We start from the raw sequence: 19,186 nt of genomic DNA, 5'->3' as shown, positions 1-19,186 counted from the left end.
CCGACAAACCCTCTGCAGTCGCCAAAAGCTCTCCTAGGGACTTCCCCCGTTCAGCAGCGAGTCGGCGTGAGAGTTCTTCTTCAAATGCTTGCTCCTTCGCCTCCAGCTGCCGAACGACGGAGTCCCTCTCCTCATGCGCCCGCGCAATCTGCCCCTCCAAGGCACTCTTCGTCTCGCTTAACTTTGACTGGACGTCCTGAAGCTTCTCCTCGGCAAGCTCGCACTGCCTGGATAATGACCCGTTCTCGGCCATCAAGGCATATATCCGGGAAGATGCTCGCTCGAGAGCAGTCCGAGCATTGGCGGCCTGCGAAGACAGCTCACGAATCGCCTGATCATGAACCGAGGGGTCATCTTCACCAAAACCCGAAGCCACGATAGAACTCGCCTTAAAAAAAAAAAAAAAATGTATATAATAATAATAAATAAATTAAAATTAAATAATGCATACCATTGATAAGGTAAGATAATAAGGAAGAGGAAGGTAAATACATACCTGAGCCAGACAAAGAGCCAACTTTGCACGGCGGGTTGAGTGAGGCAGATTGCTCAGAAAGGATGAATCCCCGGCGGCCTGGACCTTGGCCAGCTGACGGAGAGCAAAGTCCACAGACTCCTCGGAGTCATCGGCAGAGAAGAGGGAAGGCAAGTCAAGACGGGCTCTCTTGGGCGGCGGGGTGGAGTCGCTCGGCAGGGGTCGTTTCGAGCTAGCCCCCGCCGACTCCCCTTGAGCCTCTTCAAACCCGGGGTCGCCGCCCGGAGAAACCACCGGGTCGCGTGCCTCGGCCTCACTGTCCAAGAGGTCGATCACGACATCAGGGGCAGTCAGCCGCAAGTCAGGAAAGGGTGGTGCGGCGCGAGAGGGAGAGTTGGAACTGTGCGACGGAAGCTCAGCTCCACGGGGAGATGCCTCGGGAGCAACGGAAGTGCCGGTCTCCTGAGGAAGTGCTGACGGACCTCCGGTATTTTTCTTTTCGGCCTCCGCCATCTCCATCAACATGTCAAGCATCATCTCGGCTGACAAAACGGAAATGTTAATACTCGTTGCAAACAAAAAACAAAAGAGAAAGGGGGGGGGGGGAACACTGCACAAGTAAAGATGAATAAGGGAGGCAAAATTGGTATATACCCCAAGGCCGGCGGTCGAAGGAGGGGGTGCGCCACAGACCGGCACGGGAAAAAAGGGGAGTGGTGCTAACGACCTTCTCCACATTCCAAGCGCGAGGACGAACACGAGCGAGGAGACGGGCTGTCTCCTCGTCGAAATTTACGTCCAAGGCAGCACGCTTGGGGGACTTGGCGGGGGGAGAAGGATCGAATGGCCACGGAGAGGGCGGACGGGCAAAAAAGAAACGCCGTTGCCACGAATCGATCTTCGTGACCAGACCAGCGAAAAGACGGCCGATTCGGGTCGAGAGATGGAAATAGCCTGAGGGTGATCGGTTGTGGGTAAATAGGGAAAAGAAGAGCTCGGGGCGTGGGTCAACACCAGTACCCACACAGACAATGTAAAAGCAGGACATGAATTTTATGGCGTTGGGGTGAAATAAGTGAAGAGGAACTTTATAAACGCGACTTACATCGACAAAAAAGGGATGTAAAGGGAACGAAAGGCCAGCTTTGAATTGGTCGAGATACCACGTGAGGTACCCCGGAGGGGGGTTCGAAGGGGTCTGATCACGGGAAGGCACAATGAGGTGGAAAGAGGGATCCATCCCTTGGGTAACATAAAGGGCCTCAAGGTCGAATTTATCGACCAAGGAGTGGGTGGGTTTCTCCGCTACTTTCTTCTTCCCCGCCCTAGAGGAGGAAGGAGCTACCGTTTTACGGGGAGCCGGTCGCCGGCGACCGCGCCGGGGAACCGGGGAGGGGACGGCGGAACCCGTCCTCTCCGAAGAAGAGGAAGTGGATGTGTTTTGAGAAACCATGGTCGAACCAGTCAGAGGAGGAGCAAACGCAGTATAAACAAAGGAAATGGATAAGGATGTACCTGGCGGAGTCACTCGATAAATGGAAGAAGGGTGTTAAGAGGGAGAGTGAAGGGGATGTGTGAAGATTAGAAGTGGGGAAGAGAAGACGCCTCTCAAAAAATAAAGCAGGGTATAAAGTCGAAGAGCCGCCGGCAGTAATGGCGCACGGAAAACGAGGAGCCCCGCGTGGGCTGTAGGGACCTAGGATTGTGTGTGAAAGGCGCAGAAGACCAGGCGGCTAACTTGAAAGACGCGGCTGATTGAACGTCGCCCAAGTTAGGTAAAATAAAACCGAGTAAACTCCGGGTCCTAAACTCGGAGATAGAACCCGGGGGACTAGTTGATCCGGACCCGAACTATCCTAGCCCGATCCAGGGCCAAGGGCCCAATTATCAAGGCCCATCAAAAGGTGGGCTCTTCAGTACCAACGGCCCAAGGGATCACCCAACCCGTTGGCATAAGGGCCCATCCACGGAGGAACTGGTTTCTCTCCCGAGGGGCTTTCACAGGTCGGAGGGTCATAAATGCGGGACGGCGCATTTAATATTCTGACAGTGGCATTTATGGCAGAATGACCAGGCGTGGCTCAACGGCTAAGTACCGAACGAGGTCAGCAGACCTATTGGGGTAGTCATCATGACCCCGGCCGCCCGGGCCGCTCGGGGAAGGACGACTGCCATCTGCAATTAGCGCGGAATTCCCGGGCCCTTCGAGTCCCGGGTCGAAGGGTATATAAAGGGAGTTTTTCTTTTACTTAATGGAATACAAAAAATCTCAAATCCTAAAGAAATACAGTAATCACGCTATCACTGACTTGATCGTCGGAGTGCTAACTCCGGCATCAGTCCGGCTTTCTCTTTTTCAGGTCACCGGAAGCCAAAGTCATCAACGCAACTGTTTTCTGAAGGATCACATGCCTAGCAACTATTTTGGTACATAAAGATTGCCTTATTTTTCTATCTAAATAAAAGAAATACCAAAAAAAAAAAATTAATCAAATTATGTCAATTTTAACAAAATTGAGGTCCCGGAAATATTAGAAAAGGAAATAAATTTACAATGAACTAAAAGAAATAAGAATAGAGAATACAGGGGTATTGAAGTAAATTCACGCCGGAAAGCTGTATCTATCGATTTCAGTTAGAGCGAAAATTAGATTCCGTTAGTATAAAAAGTGTGAAGAAGAAGGCGGAAAACACCATTTTCAATTTTCTGATCTGCAGCAGTTACATAAATCATCCCACTGCTTCTTCTTCCATCCATTAAACACACACACACACACACACACACACACACACACACACATTCTGCTGTGTGATTGCGCAATTGGCAGTGGTGAACATGTCAGCGGAATCGGCATCTTCGTCCACGGCTCCTCCTCCGCCGCCAGTGCAGGGGCCTACGCGTAGATTTACAGGCCGAGACAACCGCGGCGGCCGTTCCGTCATTCTCAGGCAACCTGGTGGCTACTCCGCCGAGGTATATATATTAATTGATTAACGCAGTATATTTTAATTTTATTTTTTTTAGTAATTAATTACGGAAATAGTGCGGGCTTAGGGTTTCACTGTATTGATTGTGTTTTGATCCAATTGTAGATTCTGTTTTATGGAGCTCAAGTAGTATCGTGGAAGAATGAACATAAACAAGAGTTACTTTTTCTCAGTAAACAGGTACTTTTTAATTCCTCTGATTTAATTAATTACCAGTCGTTTAATTTTAATTTTCTGTGACATATATTACTTTCCGAATTATCAATACATTATGTTATTAATTCCGTAATTAATCACCTAATAAAAATCTTGTTCTATTTTATAGTTGCAATACATTATTTAACGTAAGAATTATTTTTTAATTGTTCTATAATTTGATGTCAAAGAGTCATTTAATAATCATCTCAAATTATTCTTGATTTGCCTGTTTCATTCTTCCATTAATTACAAGATTATCTTGAAATGTCGAAAATGATCGATGTTTTCTTCTTTAGTACTCTCGTAAATAATAACGAACAACATATTTATATTTTCAGGCCATTTACAAACCTCCACAATCGGTTCGTGGAGGCATCCCATTTTGCTTCCCGAAGGTTAATTTGCTTCTTTTGTTCGTTTCGACTCCAATTGCCTAATTACGTTTATTCGGTTTCGTATGTAAATATATTGATTAATTAAAAGAAAAAATAAAATGCATGATCAGTATGGATTTGCTAGAATCAGATTATGGGGAATCGAGAATTTGAAACATGATACAGCCTTTCCCCCTCCAACACCCGATAATGCATACGCTGATTTTTTGCTCAATCTTACGCCCGACAAATTCCCAGACTGGCCTGACCATAGGTACTTTACAATTAATCTTTAATTAATAATTTTGATATACATACAACTGTATAAAAAATCGAAACTACATATATATTTCCTCTGTTTTGATTAACGTTGCAGATTAGAGCTCCGTTTACGTGTTATCCTGGGACCCACCGGAGATCTGACTATGACAACTCGTATAAAAAACGTCAACACTAATGGGGAGCCTTTCACGTTCAAATTCGCCTATCACACCTACTTCTCCGTCTCAAATATCCGGTAAATTAATATATATACTAATGACACTATCATATTAATGTTTTTAAAATATATATATATATATATATATATATATATATATATATATAATAGCAACTGTGAATTAACTAAATTAATAATCCCTTTTTCCAGTTTAACTCGGATTGAAGGATTGCAGACGTTGGATTATCGGGACTATGTGGAGGGGGTGGACAACAACCAATTCACTGAAGAGGCTGATGCAATCACTTTCAAAGACAGAGTATTTTAACTACCTAAGTTTAATTAATATTAAGTTTGGTGTAATTAATTAACTATAATCACTTTTTATTTTAATTTCGGTTTTAGGTGGACAGGGTATATATGAACACTCCCGATGAGATCCGTATTAGGGACCTTGAGCTTAGAAGAGTTATTACCATTCATAAAGATGCTGGTCTTCCTGATATTGGTAATTAAGGTTCAAAAATATTAGTGTCTGTATTTATATGCGACGAATTATTTAATAAAACGTGCATTATATTATTTATTTTGTAGCTGTGTGGAATCCATGGGAATTTGATGCAAGTATAATAGATGATTTAGGAGATGAAGAGTATAAGGAGATGGTTTGCGTTCAGGCAGCTGCTATGGAGAATGAAATCACTTTGAATCCGAACGAAGAGTGGACCGCGACTCAGCGCCTTTCTGCCGAGGAATATTCTGATATGATTTAATGAAATATTATTAACTGAATGCAGTTTTGTTACTTTGCAGTTTCTAAACATGTAATATTTCATAAAATAGGATGTGATGTGAAAAATACTTGAGAATGTACATACATGGATTGAATTTGAGGATGTTTCGATTTTTGAACTTACGGCCGTAGTAGCTCTAATGAGTTTCATTGGCCATACACGCGATTCTGCTTGCTCGTGAGATGTAAGGAAAAACAAGAACCCCGTTTTCAATTGTAGACGAGAGCAACTGTACAGGGCATAAGTTTCTGTATATTGAGGATTTAGAAATATTACAAGTGAAAAAACCCTAATTAAATGCTGTGATATGTGGCTGCATTTCAGTATGTTATTTTGGTTCATCTGTTGTTATATAATCAATAGTTCCTCAAATTTCAACTCAAAATTTTGTTATTCTCTGTTATGGATTGTGCTAATTAAGGCGGCGACTATTTGAAATAAAGATTATATCTAATCTTCCACCAATTGAATTATTAAAAGACTATTATACCTTTACTAAAATTAAAAAAATACACAATCACAAAATTCCACAAATTCGTTTGTGCAAGAGCGCACCAACAAAACCCACTCTATCTTCTTCACAAAGCCATCACACACATTTTCTCCTAAAAAATATATTTCACCTTCTCCATAAATTATCAGCTCACAAAGCCCTCAAATCGTACCAAAACTTGTAAAGGAGAACATTTTGAACTTACCAAACATCAAAATGGAGGATTCGAAGGTCGAATAACACAATAAGGTATGGAATATTGTACTTTCTTAGCTTGGTGGTCGTTTTTAAAAAAAAAATCCCGCACAAAATAGTCGACGTGTACAGGTTGATTTATGTCACTAAAAACAACATTGTAGTGGCATAATTTACAAAAAAAAAAAAATCAATATTTTCCGCAAAAATGTCAGGCTATCGACAAATGTTGAAAAATCGAGACTAATTTCTTTCCGGTAAAAATCGACATTGTTGTGTCGAAATACGGTTGTAGTCTTTCCCTTGAACTTCAAGATTATATTTAATATTTATACATGTCGTGGGATGGGATGGTGGGTCCTTTGTTCTGTCTTTGTTCAGATCACACTGGAAATGGTGTGACTACTATGAGTTGTGCTTGTCTGCTTAGGGCCAGCTATCTTGCTCCATGCAATCTGAATCAATTAAATGGAGAAAATCTGTTCGTGCGGTCGCTCCTAGCTCTGCCGCAAGTGGGCCTTTCCTCGGTGTATGCCATGTTGCAAGCTTTCTGCCTTTGTTTCTGTATTGAGCCGAATATAGTGACATCTACCATCTATATCTATCTAGGTGAGAAGCAAGCTATTAGCTTAGGGCAGTGATAGTCTATCTTAGTAAGCGGTTGAAAAGAAAGCGGAGCTGCTTTCCTAATGAAAAGTGAGGTACCGACACATAATATTAACATTGACGAAATTACGAAATTAGTGGGTAAGGTAAGATTGAGCATGAGTTGTCTTTCGGGTTTTGTGTGAGATTCTTACTATTTGGCTTCACGGCAATTGAGCTCCTCGTATCATCTCCTAAATTATATGATGTTTTTTTCTATTATTTTGATTGACTATTAAAAAATTAGTAAAATAATTTTAATATAAAGTACTTTTTGACAAATGTTTATTTATACTATATATTTTATTTGTTATAAAATATCAATAAAATATTAGAGTATATCAGTATTTAAAGAAAATGATAATATACGGTTTTTTTATGATTTTATTTAACCATTAATGAATAGTGAAACACATTTTAGATGAACTATGTATTTTTCTTTTGATGGAAGATGAACTATGTATTTTTGATTACTTATAAATAAGGGCAAAATTACAACCACACATGAGGTATGAACAAATTATGAAAAGACCTCTTAATTATAAATTGTTTTACATGTCTATTTTTACGGTGTCAAATTTGGTGGAATCTTCTAGATTATATAGAATATTCTCAATTTTGTACTCGTTTTATATAAGATGAATATAAGATGTGTTTTTTGGCTTATATATATCAGATTGTGGTGCATCAGAAACTGCATTTTTTTCACAAAACGAGTACAAACTAGAGAATATTCCACATAATCTAGAAGATTATGTTGAATTTGACACGATAAGGATGGACGTGTAAGAATATTTATAATTGAGGGAGATAGTTGTAATTATCCAAATATTATGGATTTTTTCATAATTTGATCATACTCCAGGGGTGATTGTAATTTATCTTATAAATAAATACATTATGTATTACCGCCTGTGTGTCTATCTATATCTTTTGGTATATAAAAATGGCCTAATTTTTCTATCTAAATAAAAGAAATACAGAAAATAAATATCAAGATTTAATCAGTTCAATTTTACCAAAATTGTGGTCCCGGAAATATTAGAAAAAAGAAATAAATTTACAATTAATTAACTAACAGAAACAAGAACACGAATACAGAATACAGGGGTAATGAAGTAATTTCACGTGAAAAAAGCTGTATCTATCGATTTCAGTTAGAGCGCAAATTAGATTCTGTTAGTATAAAAGGTGTGAAGAAGAAGGCGGAAGCACCATTTTCAATTTTCTGATCTGTAGCAGTTATATAAATCATCCCAGTGCTTCTTCTTCCATCCATTACACACACACACACACACACACACACACACACACACACTTAATCGGGAAGTGAACATGTCAGCGGAATCGGTATCTTCGTCCACGGCTGCTCCTCCGCCGCCAGTGCGGAGTCCTACGATTAGATTTACAGCCCCAGACAACCGCGGCGGCCGTTCCGTCATTCTCAGCCAACCTGGTGGCTACTCCGCCGAGGTATATATATTTTCAGATTTCTCCGATTTGCTCCGACGTAATTAATTGATTAACGCAGTTTATTTTAATTTGATTTTTTTTTTAGTAATTACGGTAATGGTGCGGGGTTAGGGTTTCACTGTATTGATTGATAAATGTTTTGAATTTGATCCATTTGTAGATTCTGTTTTATGGAGCTCAAGTAGTATCGTGGAAGACTGAACATGAACAAGAGTTACTTTTTCTCAGTGAAAAGGTACTTTTAATTCCTCTGATTTAATTTTAATTATGTTATTAATTAGTGTGAGATGATCGATCTTGTTATATATTCCGATAATTAATCACCGGCCTAATTAAAATCGGGTTCTGTTTTACTGTTCTTAACTGTATATAGTAAGGGAATTAATTAATTGATGTCAAAGAGTAATTTAATCATGATTCTTCAAAGATTGATATGTAAATCAAGTTATTCCTGATTTGCCTGTTTCATTCTTCCATTAATTAAAAGATTATCTTGAACTGTCGAAAATGATCGATGTTTTCTTCTTTAGTACTCTCGTAAATGATAACGAATAACATATTTTTATTTAATTTCCAGGCCGTTTACGGACCTCCACACCCGATTCGTGGAGGCATCCCAATTTGCTTCCCAAAGGTTAATTTTTTTATTCGTTTATTCAGTTTCATATATAAACTGTTGTATAATTAATCATGCATGATCAGTTTTTCGACGAAGAAAACATGGAGGGACATGGATTTGCTAGAATCGCAGAGTGGATTTTTTCACCTGATACAGCCTTTTACCCTCCAACACCCGATAAGGCATACGTTGATCTTGTTCTCAGACATAAACCGGACGACTTCCAAGACTGGCCTAATCATAAGTACTTCACAATTAATCTTTAATTAATAATTTTGATATATATATACAACTATATCAAAATCCAAATTATATATATTTCCTCTGTTTTAATTAATGTTTCAGATTTGTGCTCCGTTTACGTGTTAACCTGGGACCCACCGGAGATCTGACTATGACAACTCGTGTAAAAAACGTCAACACTAATGGGGAGCCTTTCACTTTCAAATTCGCCTACCACTCCTACTTCTCCGTCTCAAATATCCGGTAATATATACTAATGACATTATTATATTAATGTTTTTTTTTAAATATATAATAGCAACAGTGAATTAACTAAATTAATAATCCATTTTCCAGTGCAACTCAGATTGAAGGATTGCAGGGGTTGGATTATCGGGACTACCTGAAGGATCACAATCAATTCACTGACGAGGCTGATGCAATCACTTTTGGAGACGAAGTATATATATAAATATAAAGATGTATTTTAATTACCTAAGTTTAATAAATTATTATGTTTGTGTAATTAATTAGCTATAATCTTTTGATGAACCTGACTTTAATATCGGTTTTAGTTGGACAGGGTATATCTGAACACTCCTCATGAGATCTGTATTAGGGACGTTGAACTTAGAAGAACTATTACCATTCACAAAGATGCAACTCTTCCTGAAATTGGTAAGGTTTTTTTTATATATATACTTGATAGTGTCGTATTTATATGCAACGAATTATTTAATAAAACGTGCATTATATATATATATAATTATATATTTTTTTGTTTTGTAGTTGTGTGGAATCCATGGGAAGTTGATGCAAGTTCAATAGCTGATTTAGGAGATCAAGAGTATAAGCAGATGGTTTGTGTTGAGGCAGCTGCTGTGGAGACTGAAATCACTTTGTATCCGAACGAAGAGTGGATCGGGACTCAGCGCCTTTCTGCAAAGGAATATTAACTGCCGTTTTGTTACTTCGCAGTTTCTAAACTCTTTTTTTCCCGTATACGTGTAATATTCTTGAATTGAAGAGATTAAGATCACCTATAATCCAGCTTTAATTTCCTGTTGAACACAGAAATTGTGATGAAAATAGGATGTGATTTGATAAATAAAATGCTGGCTACTACTACTAGTTTCTGATTCTTGAGTAGTTTAGCTTGTGTTGATATATGTAGTAAAGTCACTAGTCCTGAACTAGACCGGTTGACCGGTTGGTTGACCATGGACGAATACTGGAGATCCCGATTGGCAGCTGTTTCACGTATCTTCGGAACTAAGGATGAATTTGACTTATATACGTATCCTTGGGAGTTTTTTTTTTCCGAACCAACACACGAATAAATGAGAAAACATAAAAGGGTTTAATCAGTAACAAAGAACGAGAAAATTGAGTAAGGGGCCGTTCGGTTACCACAATTAGGTTCTATTGACTAAATAGTAGGGGTTGATTACATGTTCTTGAAAATTTATACTTATTCAAAACCGCTATAAAAATATATGTTACTATTTTATTAATGTAGTAGCACCCAAAGTGGTTGTATAGACAATTCATATAAAATAACCGAATTTAACAAATTTAATAGATCTAATCTAAAAAATCGAACTTCTTACTAATTAAATAATTAATTAGTGGAGTTACTCGAATCTTATTTAATTCAATCTAATCATATATAGATAACCAAAAAAACTCCTACTAAAATTAAATCCTTAGGGCTCGTTTGATTCCCTAAATAAAACTAGTCAAGATAAAATTTCATAATAAGTTATTCACCAAACAAGAGCTCATTTGTGGTTAACCGTGACTCGTCTTACCAACCAAACGAAGCATAAGATTACATATTTTCGTCAGCTTCCCGTTCTGCAATTTACAAGAAACCTAAAGATTCATCATTTTACATACTCCAAAAAGCTTGACCACAAAAAGAAAAAAAACCAAACAGAGAAGTTTCGACTTAGAAACATAAAAAAGCTTAACACGAACGAATACACGGTCGAGTAAAAACTAATTTCTAACCCCACACATCCTTTTTCGATCTTATCATAGCCATTGTTGAGGCAAGACCACCGCCTCTTAGACCTTTATACGACCATGATCTACCACCACCTGAACTCTGCTTATCCCGATTATTATTATTATTGTCCTGTGATGGTGGTTGTACCTTTCGTACATTCTTGCCCCAGCTGTTATTTTCCGTGGATGGTGATTTGTACCTTTTTGGCATTACTACCCCAACCATTCTCCTTCGATAGCTGTTCCTTCTTTGCATTTAGAGCCTCGCTGAATTCGTCCCAGATGCTCGCGCCACCGGTTTCTACAACAACGTTAATTACTGTCATAATCCAAACAAATGAAAATAATAAACTCTATTATGTGAATAAAGATTTTAAGACCTGCAGAAGTGGGGGGTGTATTTAGGAGTTTAATCCTTTAGATTGTCTCGTATTAATTTTACATTCAGTAACTTTGCAAATGTAGTGTTTTTAGTCCTCTTTTGTTTAAAATCGCAGAATCTTAATTGTATGAAAAGATTCAATCTTGCGAAGTTAGTTTGGTACCTCAAAATCCCACAATTTTTCAAGTATCAGAGGGGTTTGTTTGGCGCGTCGGTGATCAACGGAGAATATTCAAAATTTCGGGAGCATTTTGGAGGACTAACAATCCCTAACTAGACAACTAACACGACTAGAATTAAAATTTACCCAAATAACCTAATTAATTCAAAGTAAATCCCGGAAAATCGGTACAACTGTCTGCTTGTCACTGCTGCTAGGCAAGAATGTTTCTGGAGCGATTTGATTGGGTACAGAACCTTCACTCACCAAACTAACGGATTTGTTTCCTTGTCCCGAATCCTCATTGTTGATTATACGAACATCAATAAGCAATGAAAAATCAATCTGCAAATACGATTAAGCAGCAGATAAATTATTATAATTAATTAAGCTTTTTCTAACACAGAAAACGAGGAACTACCTTAGGTATGCTTGCTAGTAATTCCGTTCCGTTCCACTGGAAGTTTTTGATGCGATCTCTTGAGTATCATAAGATTTCTTTACTGAACGTAAGAAAACTCTTCTTTATTATTTCTCTGCATTATCAAAACCCTAGCACAAAACGGCTATTTAAAGAGAATAAAACCCTAGAATCCTAATCTCACTAGGAAAGATAATTACTTATACTAATAAATTATTTAATATCTATTCTAATCTCCTAACCCTAAACTAATATACGACTATTTCAATATAAATATACTATACTAAATAATTAATAATAAAATACTAACTAATTAATAATTAAATAATATATTAAAATAATATTTCGTATCAAACCACCCCTCTTGAAATGAACCTTGTCCTCAAGGTTCGAGTCAATTTGGTCCCTCTCCTTTGCGTTTCCACCTATGTTTGAATGCATGTATACTTGAACACCTTAACTCCTGGTACATGAATGGTGTCTTCGTATTCCAATCCAAACTCCTTTTCCTATTGGGTTGACTGGCATTTAAATGGTGCTCCACAAAATTTACAGCCACGAAGTTATGAACCAAGAACTTGTGATTTTTCTTAATAGAATAATGAATTAATTTAATTGAATTTCCATGGTTCGCCATATCAAAGGTCAGATCTTTGACCATAAAATCCGACCTAATATTTTGATCTCCGCACTGGTCTAATTTCTTCACAGCAATATCATCACCATAGAAAATTTCTAATTTGATATTTTGATTCGATGCAGCTTCATCATGTACACGGTCCTTCTTTTCCGCGTCACAACATTCCTCAACTATCAATTGGAATTCTTCGGTTTCTTCCCTAGATAAATTTTCATCTTCGTCCCAAATTACTTCTACCGAATCCGGTGATTCTTCTTTCGCAGCATTAACGAAAATTTGAGCCTCTTCAAAAAATTCATCGTCGTCATCTTCCTCAGCCTCTTGCGGTAGTCTTGGCATTGGTGGCGGCGGCGGATCTTCAAAAAAGTCATCTTCGTCCTCTTCCTCTTCCTCCGACAATAGGCTCGGCGGCCGCGGCAGTGGCGTTGTTGGCCGGCGGTGGCGGTCGCTTCGACTCTTATAATGGCGTCGTCCTTGGCTTTGTTCGAGCAAATTTTGGACACCAATCCGTATCTTCTCCACGGATTTCTCCAATCGCTCTAAACGTTTTCTCTCGGACGGCATAATTTCGCAAAGTGTTGATGTAATCTCAACTTTGCTCCAGCGTAGCTTTGATATAATCGCTGCCTTGCTAACGAAGCGTTGGTGTTAATCGCAACTTCGCTCTGATACCAATTGATGCGATCTCTTGTGTATCATAAGATTTCTTTACGAAACGTAAGAAAACTCTTCTTTATTATTTCTCTTCATTCTAAAACCATAGCACAAGACGACTATTTAAATATAAGAAAACCCTAGAATCCTAATCTAACTAGAAAAGATAATTACCTAAACTAAGAAAATACTTAATAATTCTCCTAACCCTAACTCACGGCCATATATATATATCATAAATATACTAATATAATTAATTAATAATAAACTATTAACTAAACTAATAATTAAACGGTATATTAAATAATATATCGTATCAAACCACCCCTCTTGAAATGAACCTTGTCCTCAAGGTTCGTGTCAATTTGATCCCTCTCCTTTGCGTTTCCACCTATGTTTGACATCATCGACTTGCTTCCCGATTGACTCCGACTTCGAAAAACACGATGAACGACCAAGGTTTTTAACACATTGCTCATATTGATCCAATGAAATTCCAAAGGCTACTTTAGCGGAAATATTCAATCTTTTTTCCGACAAATCAACCTTCTCAATTGTCTTTTCAAATTTCATCTCCTTCACAATCAATATCATGCTTTTATTTTTCTCGGTCATCTTTACAGATCCGGGCTCATTCACAGTCACCAAATCTTGTTCGTCTCCTTTCTTTTGAATATCGCGGGACTCTTCTAATATCCACTGCAGTTCTTCGTTCTCTTCCTTAGTTAATTCCTCACCTTCGTCCCAAATTACCTCAAGTGAATCTGATAATTCATCTTTCGGCGAACTCACAAAAAATTGAGGTTCTTCGAAAAAGTCATCGTCGTCCTCTTCCTCTCCCTCCGGCGATAGGCTCGGTAGCGGCGGCGGCGGTGGCTCTTTGAAAAAATCATCGTCGTCCTCTTCCTCTTCCTCTGGCAATAGGCTCGGCAGCGGCAGCGGTGGCGTTGGCGGTGATGGGCGGCGGTCCCTTCGGCTTTTGTGATGGCGTTGACGTCGTCTGTGACTTTGTTCGAGCAATTTCTGAAAATCAATCCGTAATTTCTCAACGGATTTCTCCAATCGCTCCAACCGTCTTGTTTCTGACATCATAATTTTCACAAAGTTTTGATGTGATCTCAACTTTGCTCCAGCGTAGCTTTGATATAATCGCTGCCTTGCTAACGAAGCGTTGGTGTTAATCGCAACTTCGCTCTGATACCAATTGATGCGATCTCTTGTGTATCATAAGATTTCTTTACGAAACGTAAGAAAACTCTTCTTTATTATTTCTCTTCATTCTAAAACCATAGCACAAGACGACTATTTAAATATAAGAAAACCCTAGAATCCTAATCTAACTAGAAAAGATAATTACCTAAACTAAGAAAATACTTAATAATTCTCCTAACCCTAACTCACGGCCATATATATATATATCATAAATATACTAATATAATTAATTAATAATAAACTATTAACTAAACTAATAATTAAACGGTATATTAAATAATATATCGTATCAGTTTTCCTGATGGAGAAACACAGTGTCATCAAACCCCAATTTAATTTAGAAACATCACTAAGGCAAAAAGGAAACGAGGGGACTTTTAAATTATACAAGTCTTTCAATAATCGTTTTCTTACTCGTTCAAACCCCATGTTACGTGCATGAAGAAGAGAGAGAGAGAGAAACAATCGTAACGTCGTAGGGTTGAAGAGGATTAAGACAAGGCTGCTTCCCCTATAACTCTAATAGGAAGTGAAGTTAGACCGCATATTTAACGGTCGGTGCGAGTTTACTTAAAGAACCGCTGAGGAGAGAAACACGCTTTTGGAGGCTACGGAGGTTTAAAACTCACCAATCAGAGGACGACATGTGGCGTAGCCGTTAGTTTGTTAAATCCAGCTGAAATCTATAAATAGAAGCTGAGCTGAATTCATGTGGCCCATGCTAGATATTTTGGGGATTAAATCCTTTGTAATTTTTCATTCGAGATCACCCATTCAATATAATTCCAATTTCACAATCTGAAACGTAACAATTGGCCATCAGGGCATTGATCCTAACAACCACGCACGATCGAATTGGTTATGGCAAAGGTTAACAGTACTCGGGTAGAGGCAGTGGAGCAGCAATTGGTGGCGATGGACGAGCAGATGAAATCAATGGAGCAGAATGTGGCGAGCTTGTTCGGCGGACAGCAAACCCTAAGATCGGAGTTGCAGGGCGATCTGGAAGAGAAGATTGCAGCAGCTCAGAAAAGTACAAATATGAAGTTTGAAGAGGTGTTCAAACGATTTGATGAATTAGGGCGGATGTTGACAACGAATCGAGGAAAGGAGCAGTTGCAAAGCGGTGGATCCATGGCAAATCCACCACCGCCGACGGCGCGTGCACGATCGGAAGGGAATGTGCCCTATACGATTCCCATGCATCGATAAACTGAGAATCAGTATGGGGGAAATGGGGGTCACAGAGCTCCGAAGCTGGATTTTCCACGATTTAATGGCGATAATCCTCGTGGATGGCTGCGTAAATGCCAGAAATACTTTATTATTACACGGATGATAGATCACGAGAGGGTGGGCTATGCATCAATGTATATGGAGGGCAAGGCCGACCACTGGTATTCGGATTATGTGGAAGGACGTGAGGCAATTGATTGGGTAGGGTTTGTTGACATGGTGATGGAGCGTTTTGGAGAAGACAATGATGATAGTGTGGTGGAAACATTCAATAAACTGAAACAGGAGGGTACAGTGGAAGTGTACAGGGACAAATTTAATTTGAGGAACTCAAGGCATTCATGCTAAACATGAATCGAACACTATCTGAATCCTATTTCATAAACAGCTTCATTAGTGGACTGAAGGAAGAAATCAAGAGCATGGTGAAATTGCTAAAACCGAGGACATTGAAAGAAGCTATGTATCAAGCTAAACTTCAAGAGAGAGTTGTGGATCAACTGCACAAGAGCATGAGGAGTTACCCCAAGCCATCGATGAATGCATCACATGCTAAGAGCTTCAAAGACACCTTTGGTGAGTCTTCTAACAAACAGATTCCTCTTCTTATTGAAGACAAACCTACACCTGTTAAACGGTTATCAAATGCGGATTGGGAAGAAAGAAAGAAGAAGGGATTGTGCTTTAATTGTGATGAGAAGTTTACTTATGGCCATAAGTGTAAGAGATTGTTCATGATTTTGGGAAAGGAGATCAGTGAGGGAGAGGAAGAGTTAGAGGAAGTGGAAGTGGAGAGAAAGTGGAGGTCTATAAAATAATCTCTGTGTATGCTTTAGCAGGTCAAGTAAGTGACAAAACCATTAAACTCATGGGAGGGGTTAATAAACACCCCATATCCATCCTTGTAGATACAGGTAGCACTCATACTTTCCTTGATCCTGGTACAGCCAAAAGAGTTCAGTGTCTCCTAGAACCCACAACGTTGATGAGAGTTACTGTAGCAGATGGTAGAAAAATTGTGAGCAATGCCAAATGCTCTTCTTTTCAGTGGCAAATAGGCAAGTACTCCTTTGTCACTGAGGTCAGGATCTTGGAATTGGGGGAGGGTGTGACCTAGTCATTGGAGTAGATCTGTTGAGGCAATTGGAACCAGTTACTTTTCACTTTACTCAGCAAATAGTGACTGGCTATTTACAAGGGCAAAAGATTACCTTACAAGGTCCTGCACCTAGTGTGTCCATTCAAGCCATCACAGAAGAAAAGATGGAGGGGCTCATCAGTAGAAACAAGATTATGATTGGATGTGTGTGCATGGTTTCTGGTACAGAGGGATCACCCAGCACCACAACAACACCTTCTTACCTCTCCTCTATCCCAGAGGATTATGCAAATGTGTTTGCCACACCTACCTCTCTCCCACCTGAGAGAGGAACTGAACACTCAATCACCATTAAGGCATGTATGGCTCCTTTTAAGCTGCAACCTTATAGGTATCCATATATACAAAGAAGAGAGATTGAGAAGATGGTGGATGAGATGCTGCAAAGTGGTATTATACAATCTAGTGTCAGCCCATTCTCTTCACCAGTGCTTTTGGTGAAGAAGAAAGATGGAACTTGGAGGTTTTGCATTGATTATAGGAAATTGAACTCTATCACAGTTAAAGATGGTTACCCTATTCCTATCATAAATGACCTACTGGATGAATTACATGGAGCTCAGATATTTTCAAAGATTGACCTTAGAGCTGGTTATCACCAAATCAGAGTTAAGAAGGAGGACATCAATAAGACTGCATTTGTTACAGCCTCAGGTCATTATGAGTTTAAGGTGATGCCATTTGGCTTAACTAATGCTCCAGCCACGTTTCAAGCCTTGATGAATCAGATTTTTAAAGCTCATTTGAGGGAATTCATCCTTGTCTTCTTTGATGATATCTTGGTCTACAGCACTACTGCAACACTCCACCAAGAACATCTGCAGATCACCCTATCTATTCTGAGGAAACATGAGCTCTATGCCAAGGCTTCTAAGTGCAGCTTTGGTCAACCTAGGATTGACTACTTGGGCCACATCATTTCTGCAGCTGGTGTGGAAGTTGATCCAGAAAAGATTAGGGGAGTCATGGACTGGCCTATCCCTAGTAATGTGAAGGCATTGAGGGGTTTCTTGGGTCTCACTGGATACTATAGAAAGTTTGTCAAGCATTATGGGATCATTGCTAAACCACTTACTGAGTTACTTAGGAAAGGTAAGTTTGAGTGGAGTGCTTCTGCCACTGAAGCCTTTGATCAACTGAAGCAAGCCATGGGTAGTACTCCAGTGTTACAATTGCCAGTTTTCTCTCTTCCCTTTGTGCTAGAGTCTGATGCTTGTGCCACTGGAATTGGAGTTGTACTTATGCAGCAAGGGCACCCCCTAGCCTATTTGAGCAAAGCTCTGGGCCCAAAGAGTATGGGCTTATCAGTCTATGAAAAGGAATTTCTAGCAATCCTCTTAGCTATTCAGAAGTGGAGAGATTACTTGCTGCACACCACTTTTCTAATCAGAATTGATCAGAAAAGCCTGAAATATTTGTTGGAGCAGAAGATTACTACTCCAATCCGCAAAAGTACTTGGCCAAGCTGATGGGATTCAGCTATAGGATTGAATACAAAAAGGGATATGAAAACAAAGCTGCAGATGCTCTCTCTAGAAGAGATTCTGAGGGATTACTCCAAGGGAAATTGTCTGCCATCAGTGTTTCGCAACCTATGTGGATAGATGAAGTGATGCTGAGTTATGAAGGTGATCCTGCAGTGCAAGAGGCTATTGCACACTTAACAACCAGACCATGGGATGTGTCTGAATTTGAATATCTAGATGGTTTACTCAAATTTAGAGGCAGAATCTATGTGGGCAGTACTGGCACTTTAAGGCACCAAATCCTCATTTTCATGCATGAATCAGCTGTGGGGGGTCATTCTGGGGTCCAGAATTCTTTGAGAAGGGTGCAAAGTGTATTCCTCTAGCCTCAGCTGAAGGCACAAGTGAAAGAGTTGGTTAGTTCTTGTGGAATTTGCCAGCTCAACAAGCATGAGACTAATAGAATACCTGGGTTGCTACAACCACTACCCATACCAGAGCAAGCTTGGGCATACATTACTATGGATTTCATAGAGATATTACCAGTGTCTAAAGGGAAGGATACTATTTGGGTCATTGTGGATAGATTTACTAAGTATAGCCATTTTATTAGCCTAAGTCACCCTATGACAGCTTCTTCCTTAGCTCAAGTCTTTGTGGATACTGTGTACAAATTGCATGGACTACCTACTTATGTGGTGTCAGACAGGGACAAGATATTCACAAGTGTGTTTTGGAAAGAGTTGATGGTTTCATTGGGGATCCAGCAGCAGATGAGTACAGCATACCATCCACAGACAGATGGGCAAAGTGAGAGGGTCAATCAGTGCTTGGAAAGTTATTTGATGTGTATGTGTGGCAAATTTCCCAAGCAATGAAGTTTGTGGTTGTCTTTAGCTGAGTGGTGGTACAACACATGCTATCATTCAGC

General features: G+C 39.4%; 3 protein-coding genes across 3 annotated transcripts; all 3 read left to right on the top strand.

Moving 5' to 3' along the window:
• Positions 1-3,173: 3,173 nt before the first annotated feature.
• On the top strand, positions 3,174-5,586 carry LOC105965511 (putative glucose-6-phosphate 1-epimerase). Its single transcript, XM_012990063.2, has 8 exons — positions 3,174-3,449; positions 3,569-3,643; positions 4,000-4,056; positions 4,167-4,309; positions 4,412-4,552; positions 4,685-4,793; positions 4,880-4,982; positions 5,069-5,586. Exons 1-8 carry the CDS (start codon positions 3,312-3,314, stop codon positions 5,245-5,247), a joined length of 945 nt encoding a protein of 314 aa, XP_012845517.2. The 5' UTR covers positions 3,174-3,311; the 3' UTR covers positions 5,248-5,586.
• Positions 5,587-7,779: 2,193 nt separating this feature from the next.
• Positions 7,780-10,051, top strand: LOC105965510 (putative glucose-6-phosphate 1-epimerase). The gene is made up of 8 exons (XM_012990061.2): positions 7,780-8,074; positions 8,235-8,309; positions 8,652-8,708; positions 8,777-8,937; positions 9,039-9,179; positions 9,273-9,375; positions 9,491-9,593; positions 9,705-10,051. Exons 1-8 carry the CDS (start codon positions 7,937-7,939, stop codon positions 9,869-9,871), a joined length of 945 nt encoding a protein of 314 aa, XP_012845515.1. The 5' UTR covers positions 7,780-7,936; the 3' UTR covers positions 9,872-10,051.
• Positions 10,052-15,255: 5,204 nt separating this feature from the next.
• Positions 15,256-18,641, top strand: LOC148766797 (uncharacterized). The gene is made up of 6 exons (XM_088825549.1): positions 15,256-15,531; positions 15,619-15,932; positions 16,019-16,350; positions 16,470-16,711; positions 16,804-18,082; positions 18,190-18,641. The coding sequence occupies exons 1-6, from the start codon at positions 15,256-15,258 to the stop codon at positions 18,639-18,641; spliced, it is 2,895 nt and encodes a 964-aa protein (XP_088681675.1).
• Positions 18,642-19,186: the final 545 nt, after the last annotated feature.

The sequence above is a fragment of the Erythranthe guttata genome, chromosome 11 (assembly GCF_056151865.1).
Source record: "Erythranthe guttata isolate IM_541 chromosome 11, IM_541, whole genome shotgun sequence".
In the NCBI taxonomy this organism is placed as follows: domain Eukaryota; kingdom Viridiplantae; phylum Streptophyta; class Magnoliopsida; order Lamiales; family Phrymaceae; genus Erythranthe; species Erythranthe guttata.
Note: the sequence above shows the minus strand (reverse complement) of the source record. Positions and strands in the feature narration are given on the sequence as shown.